The following is a 21,607-nucleotide window of genomic DNA, read 5'->3' as shown; positions in this document are numbered from 1 at the left end:
ATCCTCTAATGTTCGGAGTGGATACGGATTTTGGAAGAGGAACAGCCGAGAGCACGACAACCTGTGGTGCTGTCAGTGGACATTGAGAAAGCCTTTGACAGTTTAGAGTGGCTCTACCTGTATAAGACATTAGGACGTTTTGGCCTGGGAACTGACTTTGTGACTTGAACGAAAGTGCTCTACACGTCCGCAGTAGCTAGGGTGCAAGTTGGGTCATTGATATCATCTCAATACCCAGTGCCCGAGGGACAAGACAAGGGTGCTCGATCTACCCCTTACGGTTTGCCCTAGCCATTGAACCGCTGGCGGCGAGGGCAGATTGGGTGAGAAATATGACGGCCTGTGGTACAGGGGAGATCGGCAATATATTTCGCTGTATGCCGACGACCTGTTGATGTTTCTCGAGGATGCAGGGAGGGCACTGGAGGGGGCGGCAAACTTGCTCTCCGAATTTGGAGATATATCAGGGCTGCGGGTGAACTGGTCAAAAACATGTCTGTTTCCCACGAGGCCGGGAGAGCTCCCACCCATTACGCCTAGGGAGGTGCGGTAGGAACCGACTTGCCTGGCATACCTGGGTGTACATGTTTATCATAGCGCCACTGATATGCTGGAGGGAAATGTGGAGAGATGCGTGAGGGCACTGAAGGGTAGTATGGCCTTTTGGGCTGCTCTCCCGCTGTCTGTGACAGGCCGAATAGCCCTCTTAAAAATGGTAGAACTCCCTAGGCTGTTATATTTTTTTAGAACGCTGCCTGTATGGATATCGTGCTCGGTATTTAAACTGTTGAAATCACTGATAGTTGGATCCTGTGGGGATCTGGCAGACGAAGAGTAGCTCAAGCGGCGTAAATTAGACCAAAAGCGGAGGGCGGGCTAGCGGTCCCTGATTTCAAGCTGTATTATTTGGCGGCCCAGCTACAGATACTGACGCAAGCAGTAGCAAAGGAATTTAGGGGCCTGAGCACTTAAGAGGTAGGGGGATTCCACGCCTTGTCCTCTCCTTTATAGTCATGCAACAAAAGCTGGACCTTAGTAATCTTTCTATGGAAGAAAAAACACTGAGACTGTGCTGGAATCGATCCCAGCGCAGGGTGGGAGTTTTGCATCCCTCTACGCCTGAAATCCCTCTGGGGATGGTTACCACGCTTCCCCGCAGCGGTGATTGGACACCCTTACAGGTTTGGGAACAGGCAGGGATCCAAGTAATTGGGGATCTATATGAGGACGGTGAAATGCTACCCTATCAGGTGTTGCAAGAGAGGTACGATCTATCTAGAGGAGGGTTTCTCATGCATGCCACACTGGTGGATGCGCTCCAAGCACAGTGGAGAGAGGGGCTCGTAGAACCTAAGACAACAATGCCGTGTCAATACACAATGATGGCAGCTAGGACTTTTAAGGCGGTCACCTGCCTTTACTCCAGAATGTTGAATGAAGGGCTAGCACCCTTAGACACCTTGAGAGCAAAATGGGAAGCAGATATAGGGAAACCCATACCGGAGACGGCCTGGGCACAGATAATGCGTAGGGTTTGGAAAAGCAAGAGGAACGCAAGATTCCAGCTGGTGCATTTCTATATACTTCATAGGGCATATTTAACACCAGGGAAAATTAGGAAGTATTTTAAAGTAGAAGAGGCAGCGTGTCCTCGGTGTGCGAGTGAAGGGGTTGAACTTGAGCATATGCTGTGGTCATGCCCTAAAATAGGAGTCTATTGGGAAGAAGTGGGAGACATTCTGAACACAATTACGGAGCGACAGTTGACCTTTGACATGGCCACATGCATACTGCACTCGTTCCATCACACATCTAAAACCAAGGTAACAAGCACATTTTTAGACATGGGGCTTTTACTAGCAAAAAGAGAAATAATGAGGCATTGGAAGGCGGAAGAAGGTCCTAATGGCAGGAGATGGATGGCTGAGTTCTTAAAATGGGCAGGCAGTGAGAGTGTACTCAGATATCAGCAGGCGAGACGGCTTAATAACGAACTGGCACTAGATGCGGCGACTGCATGGGAAACATTGGTGCAGGAATTACTGGATCACCAGATGGAGGAAGAGTAGGCGGAAGGAAAATGGGGAAGATGGGGGTCCCCGGGCAACAACAGGTACATTGAGGGATGTTGTCAGTTGTGGCTGCTTTGCGACATGAGACGGAATGAAACGGTTACAGTTGCACACACCGGTGAGGATGGAGGGGGAGGGGTGGTTTACTGACAGTTGGGGGTATTCCTTTCGGCACTTAGGATTGGCAGCTGAAGGTTTCTGGTATGACCATGTATAAATTATTACCATAATATGTTACGGCATTAATATTGAATGGATCGGGGGGACAAGGAGGAGAAGGATATTGAAGGGATTGATTCACGCTGATGATTATATATATATATATATATCAAAACCACACAATCCCCCACTTCTTGAGAGACAAGAGCCACACAGGTAAGCTGGAATCCTTTTCGTTTAATTTGCAGTTTACCGGAAAAAAACGACTGACATAATGCATTTCGGCATCACTGCCTTCCTCAGATGTCCCGTGTCCTTTTCACTCATATTAAACTGTCTGCTTTTAAAATCGAAGTGTCTCACAAGGATTGGCGGAGACACTCTTGCCTGTTTTGGAGGGCCGATGTTCCAGACTCGCTGCCCCGAGTCCTTTCGCTACGGAAAATCATGTGGTAGTCCTTGCCCCAGTGGGCGGTGTCCGCAGCTATATATATATGATGAACTTATGAAACCAATAAAATAGGTTTTAAAAACAAAATAGGAAGGTGCCCTTTTTGAATGGTCATTCCCTAACGTTTTGCCCCAATGCTGATGGTTATGACCCTGAAAGTGCACTGGAGCCCGCTGCCCAAGCCTCCATGCTCTCTCTCTTCCTAAAACTGATGTGTGAATTGGTAACCTCAATTGTCAAATAACTTTAACCCCCTTTTAAGTCCACAGTATATGGAACCATTGGTACGCAGGGCATGGGTGTTAAAGGGGTCACCAGGGCCCGAAGCACTCTTTGTGCCTCCCTGAGTGACCTAAGTAAACTATGGACAGCAGGCCTGCCATTGCAGACTGTAGGAGCAGTGCGAACTGCTTGAACTCAACTTTGCACTCACAATGTGTGGCCAAGGCAATGCACAATTTTTAATACATGCCAGTCACCCATAAGAAAGGCCTCCTAAGCCAAGGAGGTAGGGTGAATTATATTAAAGAAGTGGACATGTAAGTGCAAGCTTACATGTCTCTATAGTGGCCTTTACCATTTTACCATTAAAGGTCACTATAAGTGATAGATGGTCCTTAGGAAAACATGGGCTGGCACCTGGGCAAACAAAAGGTTGCAAGCTCCATTATGGTACCGCCTACATAGGTCATGTTTGGTAGCAAACAATGTGCTTCATCACCCCTGACACGAATCTTGTATCGCGCACGATGTGGCATGCACCTAGGTGACCACCTAAGAGGTTGCCCACCTGGTTGCAGTTATTCTTGCCTGTGCTCTGTCTGCCAGCCTGCGCTTGCTGCCACAAGGCAGGAATATGACCACAAGCCAGAAGGTGTGAACTCTCCCAGCAGTCAGAAACAATGGTCTGGACGGGAAGGAGGTCACATCTCCATCCCTGACAGGATGGGTAGTGAAGTGGCACATCAAGATGGTGAGCGTCAAAGGCAGCATTACCTGTGATATGCAACCAGGCTGCCTCCTAAAGGGGGGGAAAAGCACTCCCCTTGCCCCCAGGCACATGTTCACACGAGCAGGAGGGAAAATTAAACATTCAGGAGGTGTACACCCCCAGAAGGCCAGCTACACCTCTAGGGTGGGCTAACTGGTCTGTACAGCTAAGGAAGACTTCTGCCAATTGTAAAAGTGGTAGAATAGTGGGTTCTTTTTTTTTTAAAAACACATTTTTTATTGAGAGATGGCACAGATTAAGCAGCCCCTCTCACACCGAGGTCAGCTGCACAATAAAATGGCTCATTTCAGATCGGCAATCCACACTGTCTTTTAGTATCAAATGTTACAGCAAAATGAACTCACCCTTCCCTCCCCGGCCCTCCCCCGAACCCCATCCCAACACCCCCCCCCCGGATCCCACCCAGAGTGCACAACAGCATGTTCCAAAGTCTCCAATGATAACTACATACCAGTAGCGTGTGTGTATCTCCACCTCGGTATCTCCTATCGCAACTCCTGGTCCCTTTCCACTGGGGGTTCCAACCAAAGACCCCGATATTCCGCCCACCTCTTCCATATCTTGTAGTGTTTTCGCGGGCACCCACGGGCCTCAAAAATCGGTAATTCTAGCCCCATACAGAAGTCAAGGCCCTTCTTCCATACCAAGACCGATGGAGGGCGGGGGTCCTTCCATGCCTGCGCTATGTCCCTTTTGGCGAGGGTAATACCCAACAGTAGGAGATGTCTCTTATAAATGTTACCCCCCACCCCGTCCAAAACATGCAGCAACCCAAGCTGTGGGGTACGAGAGAGTTCCCAACCCAGCACCTCATCCAGGCAGTTCCACACACCCGTCCAGAATCGAAGCACATACAACAGCTCCACACCGTATGAATCATTGTCCCCACCTCTACCCCACACCTGAGACAGTCCGGTGATGCTATGAGGCCTGTCCGACACAGTCTCTCTTGTAAAGTAGACCCTATGTAGGTATTTAAATTGGATCAGTCGCAGCCGTATTGCTATGGCTGCACCTCTCCGGGCCTCCAGTGCCTCTCTCCAGTCCTCCTCCTCCAGCGCCCCCACATCCTGCTCCCAGGACTCCCGAAGTTTCTGAAGGGGTAGCAAGCAGTGTATAACTAACGTGCGGTAGATGCGGGATATCTTTTTATCTCCTATAAAGACCTTGGCCTCTAGGGGGCTGAACTCCGGCAAGGAATCCAGATCGGAAATGGCATGGCGGAACTGTAGGTACCGGAAAAATTGGGAGTTGGGCATATACTCCCCTCGCAGATCCTGAAAGGATTTGAGTGTCGTACCAGACATCACATCTCCCAGCGACGAGATGCCTATGGCATCCCACCCTCCAAACCCTTGGAGGGACGCAAGTGCCGGTAAGCGGCCGTTTCTCCACAGCGGGGTCTCTCGCGTTAATCTGTCCCACCAACCCATACGACGCAGAGCCTGCCTCCAGACCTGAAACACCACCTGAGTGGCCGGCGGTAGACCTCTCCACAGCTGTGCTGCATATAGGAGTGTGTGCAGCGTGTTAGAGCCCATGAGATGTCTCTCTAGGGCGTATGCCGGATCACCTCTATCCCTATACCACCATTCATTGAGGACTAGCAGATGGGAAGCCTGGTAGTAGGACAATACGTCAGAAGTCGCCAATCCCCCATTGTAGGTGGACAAGAAGCAGGTGCGCAGCGCTACCCGCACCATCCCCCCGGCACACAAATACCGCCCCAGCGTAGAATCCACTTGCCAGAACCACTGAGGCATAACCGGGTATGGATAGTTTTGCAGTTGATAAAGAAGACGGGGAGAGCCACCATTTTGAAGATGGCTGACGGGCCATATATGGTGAGGGGCATCCGGGCATCCGGGACCAAGTCTTCATCTCCGAGCGGACCCTATCCCAAACCGGTAACACGTTACGCTCCCAGGACAACTCAGGACTCGTGGAGATAAACAACCCCAGGTATTTGATTCCGTCCTCGGCCATCTGCAGCGTGGAAGCCCAGCCCCCGACACTTGGACTTCCCCCAAGACCCACAAAGTCGATTTTCGCGGATTTAAGAAGAGACCTGACGTTTCGCCAAAGATCTGCATGATTTCTAAGAGACGCGGTCCCGATCTGTCCAGCCGTGTAAGAAAGAATAAGACATCATCGGCATACAGGGTGATCCTGTCTGTCAGGCCCCGACCCCAATTCAAACCGTGGAGCTGTGCATCAATTCGCACCCAGGCCGCCAGCGGCTCCATTGCCAGGGCAATGAGGTAAGGGGAAAGGGGGCACCCCTGACGCGTGCCACGCGCAATCGAAAACTTGGTGGAAGTCGCCCCCGCTACTCTAACCGACGCCGTCAGATCCGTATATAGAAGTCTCAGATATGACAAAAAGTGGGGTCCCAGGTTAAGTCGGGGCAGCAACGCAAATAAATAAGTCCAGCTAAGGGAATCGGAGGCTCGATCAATATCTGCGAAGAGAAGCGCCGCCTGGACTCCTGCCTTCTGAACTGCCGCCACAGCTACATGTGCTCTACGTATATTATGTCTGGTGGCCCTACCCGGCATGAACCCGGCCTGGTCCGGATGCACAAGCTCCATAATATGGGGCAGGAGACGGTTAGCCAATGCCTTGGCCAGAATTTTAGCCTCAATGTTTAAGAGCGATATAGGACGGTACGACTCGTGTCGTTCCGGAGGTCTGCCAGGTTTCTGAAAGACCACAATCTCCGCATGCCGCCAATCTGCCGGGAGTGTGCCCCTCTCCCTCGCCTCCTCAAGGGCTGCTCCATAGTGGGTGCCGAGCTGCAGGTGATAGTACCTAAAGAATTCACTGGGGATTCCATTGGGCCCAGGGGCTTTCCCCGTGTTAAGTTCCCCCAGCGCCTGCCCCAGCTCTACTGCTGTGAGGGGAGCTCTAATTTGTCCCGCACGTCATCCGTCACCGCCCGAGGCGGCAAATCCGCAATTAATTTGTCTACCATGCAGGCCCGTATACACTCTTTTGGGGCGTATTGGGCCGCATAGTACGTCGCGAAGCTCTCCGCCAGCGCCCGTGGGTCTGCGATCGGGTCTCCAGCCGTATCCAGAAGTCCCGGGAGGACCTGCGCCTGAAATGTGTTCTGGCAGATGCGGTGTAACATGGTCCCGGATTTGTCCCCCCACTGATAAACTCTGCTACGCGTCGCCAGCCATACCTGCCGCGCCTCATCCAGCAACCGTGACGCTTAAGATTGTTGTGCCAGCAGGAGCTGCCCCACCGCTTGGCTTTCACCCCTGATACTGCAGCGGCTCTCTAGGGCCTCTACTTCCGCTGCCGCCTGAAGCAATTCTGATTTATCTTGTCTACGCTCCGCCGCACACCAAGCAATATCTATTCCCCGGAGTGTGGGCTTCATTGCCTCCCACAGAATAGTGACTCAGCGCCCAAGCGAGAGGAACGAAGCACCTCCGTTTGTTTTGCAAGAAATCTCTCCACAAGAGTTGACTGGCATGATTGCCACACCGGTCTCAGGCTGAAGCTACCCCGTCTGACCCCTAAAAACTGTCCTTCTGACTTGAGAAAGACCCGCCGCGACCATCAATCGGGGCGCACTAGGGTCGAAACGTCGACGAACATCATGGGCTCAAAAAGACCAGGATCCCGATAGGAACCTTAGGAATCCTTGGTTCAAAAGCATTATCTGGCCAATGAAGAAACCTGTATATACTTGTACATAGATTGCACTGTATATTTTGCCATTCACTGAGCACCTTTCACCGAAAGTCACTTTTTATTTGACAGTCACTACAAGCATTGAATGTTATCTAAGAATGATTACAATTCAGATACCAAATGTTTGAAAACCTTTAATACAACTGATTGAATACATGACTTAAAGTTTTTGAGCATTCATTTCTCAAATTGTTGGACTTGTATCAGAGAGTTTTTGTTCTCATTAATTGAATGTTTTCAAAAGTAATTGGTCCGACCCAACAGAACCGCTTTTTCATTTAAACCATAAATACCCAGGTTCTGAGGGACACAGGGTTACCCCTTTTTCTTAACTCCTACAGAATACCGGCCCTCATGCCAGGTCCGGTGTTCTCTGCCCAACAGAGTGCTATGGCCTCCCTCATATGTCTCTGGTATTCCTCGTTTTGGAGATGCCCCGTGGACAGGCGCCATCGGAAGGGCTGCCGCCCCTTATCCAGAGCAAAGTCCAGGACTACCGGGGAGTGGTCTGAGAGCCCCCTAGGCTGAATCGACACCGACTCCACCCTCCCAATAACCGAACGGGGGACAAATATGTAATCCAACCTAGAGAAGGAGTTGTGTACTGCTGAGACATAGGTGTACTCCCTCCCATGTGCATGTAGATATCGCCAGGTGTCCACCGAGTCCAGGCCCCCCACCAAGTCCCCTAATTTAGTGCCCCCAGATGGCAACTGTCCACCTCCGGGCCTACACCTACCTAATCGGGCATCCATGACATCGTTCCAGTCCCCACCCACTATCGACGGAGACTCGGGGATATCCGCCCAGACCGTGAACAACTTCTCCAATAGGGACCATTGCAGCGGGGGCGGGGCATACAAGATGCCCAGCACCAGGGGCTCCTCACCCACCTTACCCCTGATGAAGATGTACCTACCCTGCGTATCTACCCACTGGGTGGAGTGAATGTATGAGAGCCTGCGGTGTATCAATATGGCTACCCCCCGGGACCCTCTGACAAAGCCTGCATGGTAGACCTGCTGTTATGTTATGTTATATATGAGTCTTATATAGCGCAACGGCTACTCCAAGGGAGTGTCCCGGCGCTTTGTGCTCCAGACCCAAGAGGAAACTGAAAAACATAACAGAGAAAAACAGAAGCTAAAAATGAAAGCGCACTAACCAGAAAATAACCAAGTCTTTAGACCCTTCCTAAAGGCAAGCAGATTAGATGTGGCCCGAAGGGACAGCGGTAAAGAGTTCCATAGCTGGGGGGCCAGGAATCTAAAGGACCGGCCGCCCAGTCGGGCCCTCTTTATACGTGGAACCACAGCAAGTGCCAGTGACTCCGATCTTAAGGATCGTGTTGGCCGGTAAAAGTCCAGCCTCTTCTGAAGGTATTTTGCACCAGTGGCATGCAGGGCTTTATGGGCTAAAGTCATGGCTTTGAACATTATCCTCTTCCGTATGGGAAGCCAATGAAGGGATTGGAGCAAGTTAGAGGCACTGGTACGGCGATGCAGGCCAAAAATCGCTCGTGCTGCAGCGTTCTGGGTCACCTGCATGCGCTGTAAGAGATATTCCGGCAGACCCAGATACAAAGCATTAGCATAGTCCAATCTGGATCCTATGAGTGCCTGTACAGTTATCCTCCGATGTTCCTCAGAAAGTAGAGGAAAGAACTTTCGTAGCATCCTGAGGATACCGAAGCACGTCCCTGTGAGAGTAGCCACCTGGGATTTGAGCGTGAGCTCATTGTCAATTTTAATTCCCAGGTTCTTAGCCCATTCAGATGACTGAGCTGGGGGGGAACATGTCGGCAGGCCACCAACCATGCCAATCCGGTTCCGATGGGCATCCGAAGAAAAGTATCTCGGATTTATCCGAGTTGCACTTGAGGCTGTTCAGTTGGAACCAGTTGAAAACAGCCCCAAGGCACTCACGGATACTTTCCCCATCGAAATCTTCGCTCTTGCGGCAGGTGAAAAGAAGCTGGGTGTCGTCAGCATATGAGACGATCCGGGCCCCATAGGACTCCGCCAATGTCGCCAGAGGGGTCATGAGGATGTTAAATAGAGTAGGGCTCAGTACTGAGCCCTGAGGAACTCCAACTCCCAATGGCGGCATTTCGGCAGATCCAGGTGAGGCCCTGACCGTCTGTCGGCGGTTGGCTAAGAAGGAACAAAACCAGTTGAGCACCGTCCCCCCTAGACCGATGTCATGTAATCTAGTGAGGAGATCCTCATGGGGGATGGTGTCAAAAGCCGCCGACAGATGTAACATTACTAACATCACCCTGCCTCCAGCATCCAGCACCTCCTTCACAATCTCAGAGACTTCCAAAAGCGCCGTCTCGGTGCTTAGGTTGGATCGAAAGCCCGATTGGGACGCATGGAGTAGCTCATTTGACTCCAGGAAGTTAGAGAGCACGCTATGAACGTGTTTCTCCAGGATTTTAGTAAGTGCTGGAAGGAGCGAGATCGGTCTGTAATTGGACGGGGCCTCCGGGTCAAGGTTGGGCTTCTTAAGAAGAGGAATAACCATGGCCTGTTTCCAGGAGTGTGGCAAAACTCCCTGACTCAAGGAGAGGTTGAGAATAGGATTGGCTATGGGGTTAACAACATCTGCCATTCTCGCTAGGAATTTTGCCGGGCAGGGATCGCGGGGTGAGCCAGATTTAAGATTCCTCATCAATGCTAGAGATGAGGATATCGTAAGGGGCGGGAAGTCTAACAGAACTGGGCCAGAGGTAGACAGGTGAGCTATCTCGTTAGACAGAGTCGAAGGATCAGCTGTCGGTCTTGGGGGAAAGGAATCCTGAATCTGCCTAATTTTGGTAGTGAAAAAATTAGCAATGGTGTCGGCCCAGGTCTCAGCCGGGGCTTCCTGTGCTGAGATTGAGCGCGGGGTAGTAAATTCTCGAACAATCGAAAAGATCTCCTTACAGGAGTTTGCTGCTTCCTCAATTCTTTTGGCAAAATAACATTTCTTGCCCTGTAGGATTAAACCATGATAAGATTTCATCATGGATTTGTAGATCTGTTTAGCCTCTGTATCATAATGGGCTCTCCAAGCCCGTTCGGCGACTTTACATTGTCTACGGGAATGGGCCAGTTCCTCCGTAAACCAAGGGGCCGAGATCCGTTGGGTATCAGATCTGGGTGGCTGTAATGGGGCTAGCTCATTCAATCTAGCTAGGAGCCAGGACTGCAGAATGTCAAGGTTGTTATCCAGATCACCAGTGTAGGACAGAGGATGGTCCACCAGGGCCTGGGCTAACAGATCTGGAGTCACCCGATGGTACGCCCTGTAGTTACTGCCCTGTTGTCTCATGGCACTGACAGCTGGTTTCTCAGTGGCAGATATTTGAAAATGGACAAGACAATGATCAGACCACAATACTGGCAGAAGTGTGGTAGCCACAATTGGTGAAGTGGAAAAGACCTGGTCAAGCGTATGACCTTTGTCATGGGTCGGGCCGGAGAGATAAGGGGCCAAGCCCAGGGTAGACGTGATATCCAGCAGCTTAATAGCATCTTGATCCTGATGATCTTCCATATGGAAGTTGAAGTCTCCCGCCAATAGACACTGCTCAGATCTCAAAACTAGTGCAGACAGGACCTGCTGGAGATCATCAAAGAAAGATCCCACAGGACCCGGTGGCCTATAAACTACGAGACCCTTCACCGCTTGTTGAGGTGATAGGGATAGGGTAAAGGCGAGGGATTCGGCGCCCGCGATGGTCTCTGTGTCCATAACTGTGCACGTGAGAGATTTTTTCACAACTAGGGCGACTCCTCCCCCTCTTCCCTTAGCTCTATCTTGTCGATGGATGATATACTCGGAGGGAATGGCTGCCACTATGTCCGGATGGGAGGACTCATTGAGCCAAGTCTCAGTGAGCATAAGACAGGTAGGACTGGTCGTAGAGAGGAGATCAAAGATCTCCTGAGTGTGTCTATGCAGCGACCTAGTATTAAGGAGTAAGCACAGATGTTTAATGCTACAATCCTTCGCGGGACGGGTGGGGGGGAGGTTGCTAGTAGGATGCCAGTTACAGACAGGGCACTTATGTTTACCCCTATAGCGGCCAGGAAATACTAAGTGACAGGACGCATCCAAAGTGCGCAGGGAGTAGAGCTCCTGGGAGGAGTAAGAAAGCATAGTGAGACAAGGGGAGCAAAATAACAACCAAGAGATCCTGCCACGCCGTACGCCTCCGGGACGCTGACGGGCGCAGACGGGCAGGACTCTGGCACGACTCCGGCGCAGATCCGGCGCAGATCCGGCGCGTCCGCAGTACGGGTCCGCTGCGCGGAGGGAGGGAGGAGCTTTTTATAGCGCTACTAGAGCGCGAGGGCGGAGAGTCCTACCCCCAAGATGGCGACCGAAATCAGATCCCAGCCCTCGGCGTCAATACTCAGCCGAGGGCGGTCTGAAACCCCAGGCAAGGAGGAGGGAGCAGGCGAAGCGCTTACAAGCGCTGGGAAGTCTGAGGCAAGGCAGCAGCACGCTTACAGCACAAGCGCGATCCTAAGCTGCACAGAAATTCAATTAAAAATGACTAACACGAAAGTCAAACACACTCGATTTTAAAATTGCCAAGAAAAGAGAGGAGATCTCCCGGCTTCCGCCTCAGGAGGGAAAAGGTAAGGTAGCAGTTGTTAAATAGCCAAAGCGCTGTAAACATAATATCTTATTACCCAATAAGTGGGTTTCCTGTAGACCCAATATGTCCGCACGTTCTCTCGTCGCCTGCCGCAGGACTGCCCCCCTCTTAATCTTATCCAACATACCCCTTACATTCCAGCTCAGAATATGCAATGAGGCCCCACGGCTCAGCAGTCGCCATTTGAAGTCCATGAAAGGAGAGCGCCCCACAGCGGGCCACACCAAAAGCGATACAGATACATAGGACGTACTGGAACTGTCTTGCAATCGTCATCCCCAAATCCTCCCCCGGAACTCACCCACTTGCCCACCCCAACCCCCCACCTCCCCTGAACTGTGAAAACTCCCAACCCCCCTCCCCATACCTCAAAAACAGTGAAGTACCTGTTGCGGAGCAGCAACCTACCAACACCAACTGCATGCTGGCAGCCCCCTACCGCAATGGATCCCCAATAACTCTCCCAAACCTCTCCGTCCCCGGTAACTAACGCACTTCCTGGAGTGCCCCCCGCCCAGCCTCCCCCCCCCCAAACCCCACAGCATAGCACCCCTGCAAGGAACGGACCAGTCGGTGGGCAGTCCCAGGTGCGATACTTATCCGTCCGATCACAACCAGACCAAGGACTAGAATGAAGATAAACTACATATAGTCTGAAATACAGTGAGATGGTCCAATCTCCGTAGGCTAGGGACCCAAAGCTTCATCAGCAGCAGTTCAAGTTCCGTCTGTGCGATCCTTTCGAGCCTCCCGCTGTCTCTCCGTCGCATTCACCGATGCCGAGCGCTGCCGGGAACGGGATCTCCAGTTGCCCTTCCGACGGGCCCCTTGGACGGTCCGCGTCTGTGCTCCAGTCCGAGCGGAATCAGCATCCAACCCCGGTGGCGTATGCACTCTGATCGGGACACCTCCTCCGGGGTATCGAAGAAGTGGGTACGGGACTGGTACACCACCCGCAGACGGGCCGGAAACAATAGGGCATAGGGGAGCCGCAACTCACGCAAGCGGGCCTTCGCTGCCATGAATGATTGTCACTGCTGCTGCACCAGGCGCGTATAGTCCGGGGAATATCAGGGTCCGGTGGTTCTCAAACATGGGCGGCTCCTTGTCCCTGGCAAGCTTGAGGATAGTGTCCCGGTCATGATAGTTCAGGAGCTTAGCAATCACCGGCCTCGGCCTCGCCCCCTCCGGTGGTTTCTGCATTAGGGCCCTGTGCACCCTCTCGATGACAAAGCAGCGGGAGAGGGAGTTCTGCGGAAGCCAGCTCTCCAGCCACCTTGATAGGAAGCCCTCCATGTCGCCCTTTTCGCCGCCCTCCGGCAGGCCCACGAAGCGCAGGTTATTCCGCCTGGCGCGCCCCTCCGCATCCTCCACTCGGAGCGCCTGACCCTTCTGGATGGATTCCATGCTCGCCAACTTGCGCTTCAGGGTCTCCACATCGTCCTCAACCCCGGAGATGCGTGTCTCGGCTTCCGTAATGCGACTCACAGCATTTCGCAAGTCCTGGCGGAGCAAAGTCACATCTGACCCGACGGCCCCAATCTTTGCATCCAAAGCATCTCTAGATTGCGTTATGGCCGCCATTAACGTTGCGTTGTCCGGTCCGGAGTCTTGGCGGCCTCCAGACGCCCCAGCGCCCCCACTAGGGCCAGTGAATTTATCAATTGGGCCTTTCTTGGGGCCTCCCCCTCCACCACCTCGAGTCATTGTCTCGCACACGCCGGGGGTCACCGCTGATGAGGGACTCGATATCAGGGTCACCACCCGGAGCTCCTCACTGTCCAAGCCGCCTCGAGCTCAACCCAGGACGCGGTCTCACTATGTCTCCCACCTGTCGGTCCGTCACAGCACGTCCCCGGACCCGGCCAGAAAGAGAGCCCCCAGGAGAAGAGGCGCGGGCCACCTGGACCCCAGCCACGGTCCGGCCCAACCGCCGAACCAGCAGGAATAAGTGGGGGGGCCCGACAAAGCCACCGAACAGTAGGGTCACTGGACTGGGTATCCCGCAGCCCCTGCAACTTAAGGGACGACCGTCGCCGTATGCGGGTGGCCCCCACCCCACCAGACGCGCTCCTGTAGGGCCCAACAGTGATGTGGCGGGAATCAGTTCGGCCGCCACGCCCGCCTCCTCCCCCGAGCTCCAGGAGTTGCGGCCGACCAGTATCAGGGGGGAGGGGGGGAGGGGGGGGAGGGGACCCGCGCGTCCCAGGGATGGTCTCAGTCCCTCCACCGCGGCCCGATATGGCCGCCGAAACCGGGGCCCCGGCGTCCCAGTCACTGTGCACCTCCTTACCCCAGTGTACGGTGGGGAGTCAAAGATCCTGCAGGCAGTCTGCCAGGCCCGGCCGGACCGCACCAAAATAGACATCCCGGCTGCCCGGCGGCAGGTAGGCCACACCTCCACGCTGCTCCCCCAGGACCCGGCCCCCGGCCGTCTAGGGGGTCCGCAACTGGTCAGCCGCCAAGGACAGAGGGCCGAATCCGCTGGGCCGGGGGGACCTCCACTCCCCCCAGGGCCACCGCACCACGCCGGATCTCAGCATCCGCCGGGGATCGCCAAACTCGCCTCACTGCCGCAGTGCTTGATCCTCCGTCCCCGGTGACCGTGGAGAGATGGGATCCCGTCCGGAGCCTGCCGTCAGCCCTCCGCTGCCAGCACTGCTCCCAAAGGGTGCCGCAGGGTATGGGAGGCAGGATAATTCAGCGTATAAAGTTACGGCGGGACGGAGCGGTCTTAGGCTGCGTCCGCCAAGTCGGCTTGCTTGGCCACGCCCCCAGAATAGTGGGTTCTAGGTAGAAAAGTGACCTACACCCTGGGATGTGGTCACCTCAAGGGCAGATTAGCCGGGGCTAGTAGCTCATTGGCTACTTGCACCCACACCCCTATCACTCCTAAATCTAAGATTTAAAGGCTACCCCCAACACCAGAACCTCAGTTCTGACTTACAACACGGACAAAAGAAGAGACCTGTATCTGAGACAATAGGAGCTGTACAAAACAAAGGTGTGATACCCTGCACCTGTAGCAACCTTTCTGGAATTGTACAACTGCGACTTGTCCTGGACTAAAGTTTGGTTTCCCCAGACAGAGGGACCCCTTTGAGAGCCAAAGGCACCACCAGACTCTCCTGGAATAGTGGCACTAGTCCCCTACCACCGCAAGTAATACGATGTACCGGAACTAAGGAAATCGCTGGCCATCAGGCCCTCCCAGAAGTAGATGGACCAGTGCATTGTGGAAAATGTAGTCCTGACCTCCAAAAGGTTTCAGGCGGCTTCAGTGTTTCCCAAGACCTCTAATTAACTTTCTGATGTGCTTACCACTGCCAAGGCTGGTTGGTCACCAGTCTGGCAACAACTCCCTTTACTCAGCGCTGCACTTTGAGGGAACTATACAAAACCTTAATCAGACATCAGCCCTGGTTTTGTTCTAGACTTTTTGCTCCATGTTCCCCACTAGCACTGTGTCTGCGGTAATACCAGCTCCCACTTCAGCACCAAGGACAGCCAGGACAACTCTGCACCCGGGCTTCTTCGGCTAGTTAAAAAATTAACTGACTGTTGTGGTTTGGTCCTGGGGCATGTATCACCATTATCCTCCTTGGGTTCCACGCAACTCGACCTGCGAGTGCCGATTGCCACTAGTGCTTTTTCCAATTGACCGCAATGATAAAGTTATGCACTACTGTTTTCAACTTATTTATTATTGCTTCTAAAATCCACAACTCTGGTTATACTTATCCAATTCACTTCATTTTAGTGTCTACAATTAAATAAAAATCTGCTTTATTTTTATAAATTGGTGTCAGATTACTTTTGCGTTGTGTCAATTACTTATCTTCCATGTTGGTACTCTGAAATGCTTACATTTTCTTCAAGTAAAGCCTGACTGCTCTTAGCCACTCTACCAGGACTGAGCTATGACTCTATTATTGTGAATCAAAGGGCCATCTTAGGGGTATTGTGAGAGTATTGCATAGTGAAGCCTAACCAGCATCACCACATAATACTCCACTTTCCTACATTTATTATAAGCTAATTTGTCCGTGGAAATATCCCTAAACTGTCCTGACTACAGAGCTTCAGGTCCAGCATTGGATACCCACTACGCGATGCCCTCCTCATACCTCCTCTGGCCTCTATTTGTGCCCTGTGCCTTTGTCCAACCCCCAGGTATCAGAACAAATAATGGAGTCCTACCTTGAGCTTGTTAAGGTCTTGCAGGAATGGGTTGGTCTCATAAGGCTCTTCTTTGTGAGTCGTCACGATGCCCTTCCTGAAACAGACACAGACTTGTCAGAACACTTGCTCAGCCTTTAGGAGACACTGTTGTCAATTAAAGAGGACTATATGATTACCTTGAAACTCACAGTCCTTCAAAGGCGCATGCAGCCTCTGGGGGACCTGTAAAATTACTGGATTGACCACACACATTAATACCTAGCACATCTGCCTGGAGACACAAGTGTCAAACTCGGAGTCTCTTAGAGTCTCCATTGTGGGTTCACAACCCAGGGCCTACCCATTTAGCCCTTTATGTGGCTGTCTCTGCATCTCTGACAACCGTCTGAGCTGAAGACAAAAGACCCTGGACACACAGGATAGGTTCTCTAGAAGTGTATATTGGCTCACAGCACACCTCACCTGGAAAGCAATACTCACAGGTTGCCTCCATCTGCAGTATGGAACCACAGTCCTTTTGCACCCTCCCTGTAGTGCTTTCCTAACTCCAACAGCTAACAGGAGAGACACACCTGCTCCAGAAACATACACAGCCACTGGAAACTCACACAGCCTTCTGGCAACTTGGTCATCCATCAGATATGCTCTCCCTCCAGCTCCAACCATGCCAACGGGCTACACCCAGCAACACTCACGCTTGCCAGCACTAGGTTTGTGAACATTTGTCCTAGCTTGCACCTACCCTAAGCAACATCCAAAATATGACGCAAAAGTACATTTCGAGTGGCTGGGTAACATGATCAGATTTACTTCTGCACAATGACTTGCATAAACTCAACTTCACTAATGACCCATATTTTTATATACTAGACATGCACATACATATACACACACATACACACATATATATATATATATATATATATATATATATACACACACACACACACATATATATTAACAATACCTCGAACACCAAGGATGACAACACCTTGTTTTGACCAAGTGAAGGATTTTATTTGTCGACAGCCGACAAATAAAATCCTTTATTTATTCAAAACAAGGCGTTGTCATCCTTGGTGTTCGAGGTATTGTTAATTCAGACCGGACCTTGCTTGGTTTGTCCGCTATCGACAACGCAAGTATGTATATATACATAATATATATATATATATATATATATATATATATATATATATATATATATATATATATATATATATACTAAAATTACAGTTTAAAATGTGTCTCAATATGGTTGGTGGTATGAGTTAATGGACTGAAAAGCTTTACGCCATGGCTTCAGAAAATGTTGTCAATTACGATTTGTTCCATCCCAAACCCCTCCACTCAGCAGTTTAATGACTGCACAACTCCTCCATTAATATGCGCCCTCCAATTTTAGCATTTTTCAGTCGTGTTACACCTGCAGGCCATATATTACTTTTGGAGCTTGGTGAGTAACGACTGTGGTGCATCTACGGCATGGTGCTGTGAGGTTCCTAGGGGTGAAAATAGATGCTGTGTTCCACGACGCAGCCGAATACAAGACATGCCCTCAGCACACTCACAACATCACTTTTATTGTGTCATAGGGCATTGCACCATCAAATATAAGTAAGAATAAATTAGGTACGGGTGAGGGTTATTTAATTATAATTAGGGCGTGGATAGCAATTAAATATATATATTTTAATAAAGTGAGGTTTACACCAAGATGATCTAGCGCCTCACTAGGTCATGGAGGTGATGCAGTGGTCAGGTGAGTTAGTGGAATAGAATGGCCCAAATCACTCCTCAGAGGCGAGCTATTCGTTAACCTAAGACACACACTAAGAGATCAATGCCAAGCCTGCACTACTACAGAGCAATGCATTGTTGACGGGAGCACTACAGCCTTCCACACATATTGTTTGCTATGTATCCTTATGTACTCCACATGTAATGCGTGCAACTGCTGCTGTGCTAACTATGTAAAGCGTGATATATATAAACATATCCTACTGTCTTTCGAACACTACGTTTACATGTTGTCACTATGTATCTATATTGACCCCATATGCAACTCACGTAATTACAGCTATGCTAACTCTGTGAAGCTCTCTGATCTACTCGGGTCTAGTTCGCGCTATACAAAACTCGATAAATAAATAAATGTGTAAGCGGAGTCCCTGCCTCCTGTAAAGAACTCTGTGCAACCTGCTTCTTACAGTTGGAGTCTGGGCAAGACTGCCAAACTTTTAGGGGCTGATAAAAAGCATCAAACTAAATTGGGGAATCCTAAAATGTATTATTTAGGCACCTAGAGACACCTCGGTCTGTGGTGTGTGCTGCATGAATGATTGATTTACTAACATAGAACGCAGTGCTATCTCACCATGTATCCACCTGGCTGGCCTTCGCATCTGCACAAGGAGACACGCTTCCTTCTTGACTCAGGGAGTTGAAGCTTCCTGCAGAAGAGAACAAAGGGTTGGTCAGAGGGCGAGAGAGGAGCTCAGCAACTGCACAGACCAATGACGCGTTGGCTTACTCAATATGTCACACCCAGGGCTACTGGAATTACGAGGCAGAGGAGGACCAATTTATGCAGCAAGAAAAGAGAAATTATGCAGCGTAATCCAGCACTTTTTGTGATGGTTTTACTTCATTATTTTTACACATGTTCTAACACTGTCTGGGCAAAGATTTCATCTCATTAATACCAGTTTAACAGCCATATAAAGCAATAAGCAACCAAAAAAAGACCAGCCAGCCTTTACAAAGGGCCTTCCACTGTGCAGGCACACATCACTACATTTTCAGTAGCTTTTTATCAGTTTGAGCTGGGAATTTTAGTTTTTTTCAAATCTGCACATTATGCAACAGTTGATGAATTATGTGGCAAATGCCGCACATACATAATTATGCAGAAAACACTGTGGCCACAGAATTGCATAATTACAGTGGCGCAGGTCACACCTCTTCCTGCTTCCCAAACTTGGGCTCACTGGATTCTTATCCATTTTGAGATGAGAAATAAATTATTCAAAATAATCTAGAGTTATTGCTTCAATATGACTTTACCCCAGGCCCATCCATTTCCTTGTAAGTAAGAACTGCCAGTACCAGCAGAAGACCCAAGCTAATCCAGTGTATCCTTTATTCCTAACCAAGACCACACGTTCTTATGGCGCCTAGTAACCCACTGCCCCCGAGGTTAGAACCAAAGCAATTCTCTATTTTTCTCTCCTCATAGGTTTCAGGACCACTACACTTTTTCAGACCACAAAAAAAAGACACACACACTGAGCGAAGCAAGCTCTTGATTTCTCAAACTAAATTGATCCCTAATAAGAAAAGCTGGACATGACGCTCAACATTGAAAACATACCATATTTAATAATCCTAAGTATAGCAGTTTCATTTTATGGCTCTTTAATACATAAACGTTGGCCAGGCATAAATTTGGAACTGTGAATATATATTTAATGAAGTCAACAGTAGACGTTTGTGAACTGGTTCGGGTAAATACAACCACTAACGAACGAGAAGGTACAACCAGAGTCTTGCGACAGAGAACATTTTCGGGGCAACCCAGATATGTGTATTTTGAAGCAGAAGGTCCCAAAAGAATTGGAAAAAATCCAGAGGTAGTTTCAAGTAGCACTCAGGGAATACTCAACTACTTATCGTGATGAGTCGTGAAGAAAATACGGCCTGATACTAACAGATTTTCATATATAAGGACATTTATAAGCTAAGAGGTTTTAGAAGACTTGGAGATACTTTATCTAATTTACCAATATAAGCAGTTGATTTGTTTATATAAGAATCCACAGTATAAACTGAATGAATTTTGAAATTTTGATTTGTTTACATTTTATAACGTGATACGATTTTAACTGGAATTTGGAACAGAACGTTCAGCAAACCATATAAATAAAAAGTCTTGGGCATCAACCAAGAGCATGTGAATGACGTGGTGGGTGAATGATTGATGTGGATCTCACCAGAGGCTCTACGCAAGTAGGACCCTGCATTGGCAGATGAGCAACATGGAATTCTGCAGTTATGTGAGAGTAAGAGGTAGTGATCCAAATCATGCTTTAAAGCAGGAATGTTTTGTCTGCATTTCTGTAAGTAAAATAATTTTTACCTAGTAAGAAGTTAATTCTCATTCCTTTTTTTTAATATTAATCCACGGGAAATGCCTTTTTGTATCTGGAAATCCACAAAAATGTAAATATGTAATTTCACCTTAGTGGGCTCTAGACTTCAATTGTGGTGCTCCTTTTTCGGGATAGCTTATGTAGGTAATTTACTAGAGAACTGTGGATGAAAGCATGGGCAGCATCCTCTGTATCAGCTTCTCCCCTTTTTAGGTCTCGCGACCTATCGATGTGCGCAAGCGCATCGAGCGGAGCGAGAATTCAAGTGGCGAAAACATCGTCAAACTAAGGGCTTTCAGCCCCGCGGTTTTCATGAAGTTCATGTGAACAAGCACGCGCATTCAGGGCCAGCCCAGCACATCAAAGGGCTTCTCCTCCCCTAATTATTCATGGCCGGCCGCAGGCCGGCCGTACTCTCAGTTTCCCAAGCCCGCCCCTTCAGTTTCCCAAGCCCGCCCCCATCCTCCACGCATCTCCTTTCACCATGCCTGCACTCTATACAGCCCAGCACATCAAAGGGCTTCTCCTCCTCTAGGGCTTCTCCTCCCCTAATTATTCATTGTCGGCCGCAGGCCGGCCGTACTCTCAGTTTCCCTTGCCTTGCATGCAGTGAGAGGAAACAACCCCCAAAGACCCACAGCTGGCCGTGTACAAGACGCCACCCTTTTCAGACATGCAATTTTGCACGGTGCCTTCCACCGCCTGCATTGTCGTCCTGACCCAAGTGATCTCCCATGTCTAGAAACCGCTATTCTTTTCCCTGGGCCACAGTTGACAACAAACCTTGTGTCGGCCCCCTGACTTTTCTCCAGCGCCTTGAAAATTACTAAGTGAGGAAACAACCCCCCAAGACCCACAGCTGGCCGTGTACAAGACGCTACCCTTTTCAGAAATGCAATTTTGCACGGTGCCTTCCACCGCCTGCATTGTCGTCCTGACCCAAGTGATCTCCCATGTCTAGAAACCGCTATTCTTTTCCCTGGGCCACAGTTGACAACAAACCTTGTGTCGGCCCCCTGACTTTTCTCCAGCGCCTTGAAAATTACTAAGTGCAGCGGAGAGAGCACTAGTGCCGCCAGTGACCATGAAGGATGCTTTTCCTGGACACCGGAATGAGCCATGGCAAACAGTCTGAGGAAGACTCACACCGCACTGTGGAGGAGGTATCGGTTATTGAACCATGGACTGCTGAAAAGTGCCTGCAATTCTGACCGCAGCAGCATA

At 50.2% G+C, this 21,607-nt stretch overlaps 1 protein-coding gene across 3 annotated transcripts in view; it reads right to left on the bottom strand.

Annotated features, from left to right (window-relative positions):
- Positions 1 to 21,607, bottom strand: part of MSTO1 (misato mitochondrial distribution and morphology regulator 1) — a 255,728-nt gene that overhangs the window by 225,499 nt on the left and 8,622 nt on the right. For all 3 annotated transcript variants that reach the window (XM_086947417.1, XM_086947416.1, XM_086947418.1), the window contains exons 3-4: positions 18,610 to 18,685; positions 16,251 to 16,326 (exon numbers count right to left, since the gene is read on the bottom strand). In XM_086947417.1, the coding sequence (XP_086803543.1) occupies positions 16,251 to 16,326; positions 18,610 to 18,685 (152 nt within the window). The remainder of the gene's footprint in view (positions 1 to 16,250; positions 16,327 to 18,609; positions 18,686 to 21,607) is intronic.

Source organism: Lissotriton vulgaris, chromosome 12, assembly GCF_964263255.1.
Source record: "Lissotriton vulgaris chromosome 12, aLisVul1.2, whole genome shotgun sequence".
Lineage (NCBI taxonomy): Eukaryota > Metazoa > Chordata > Amphibia > Caudata > Salamandridae > Lissotriton > Lissotriton vulgaris.
The sequence above is the reverse complement of the archived record's forward strand: the minus strand, read 5'-3'. Positions and strand labels throughout refer to the sequence as shown.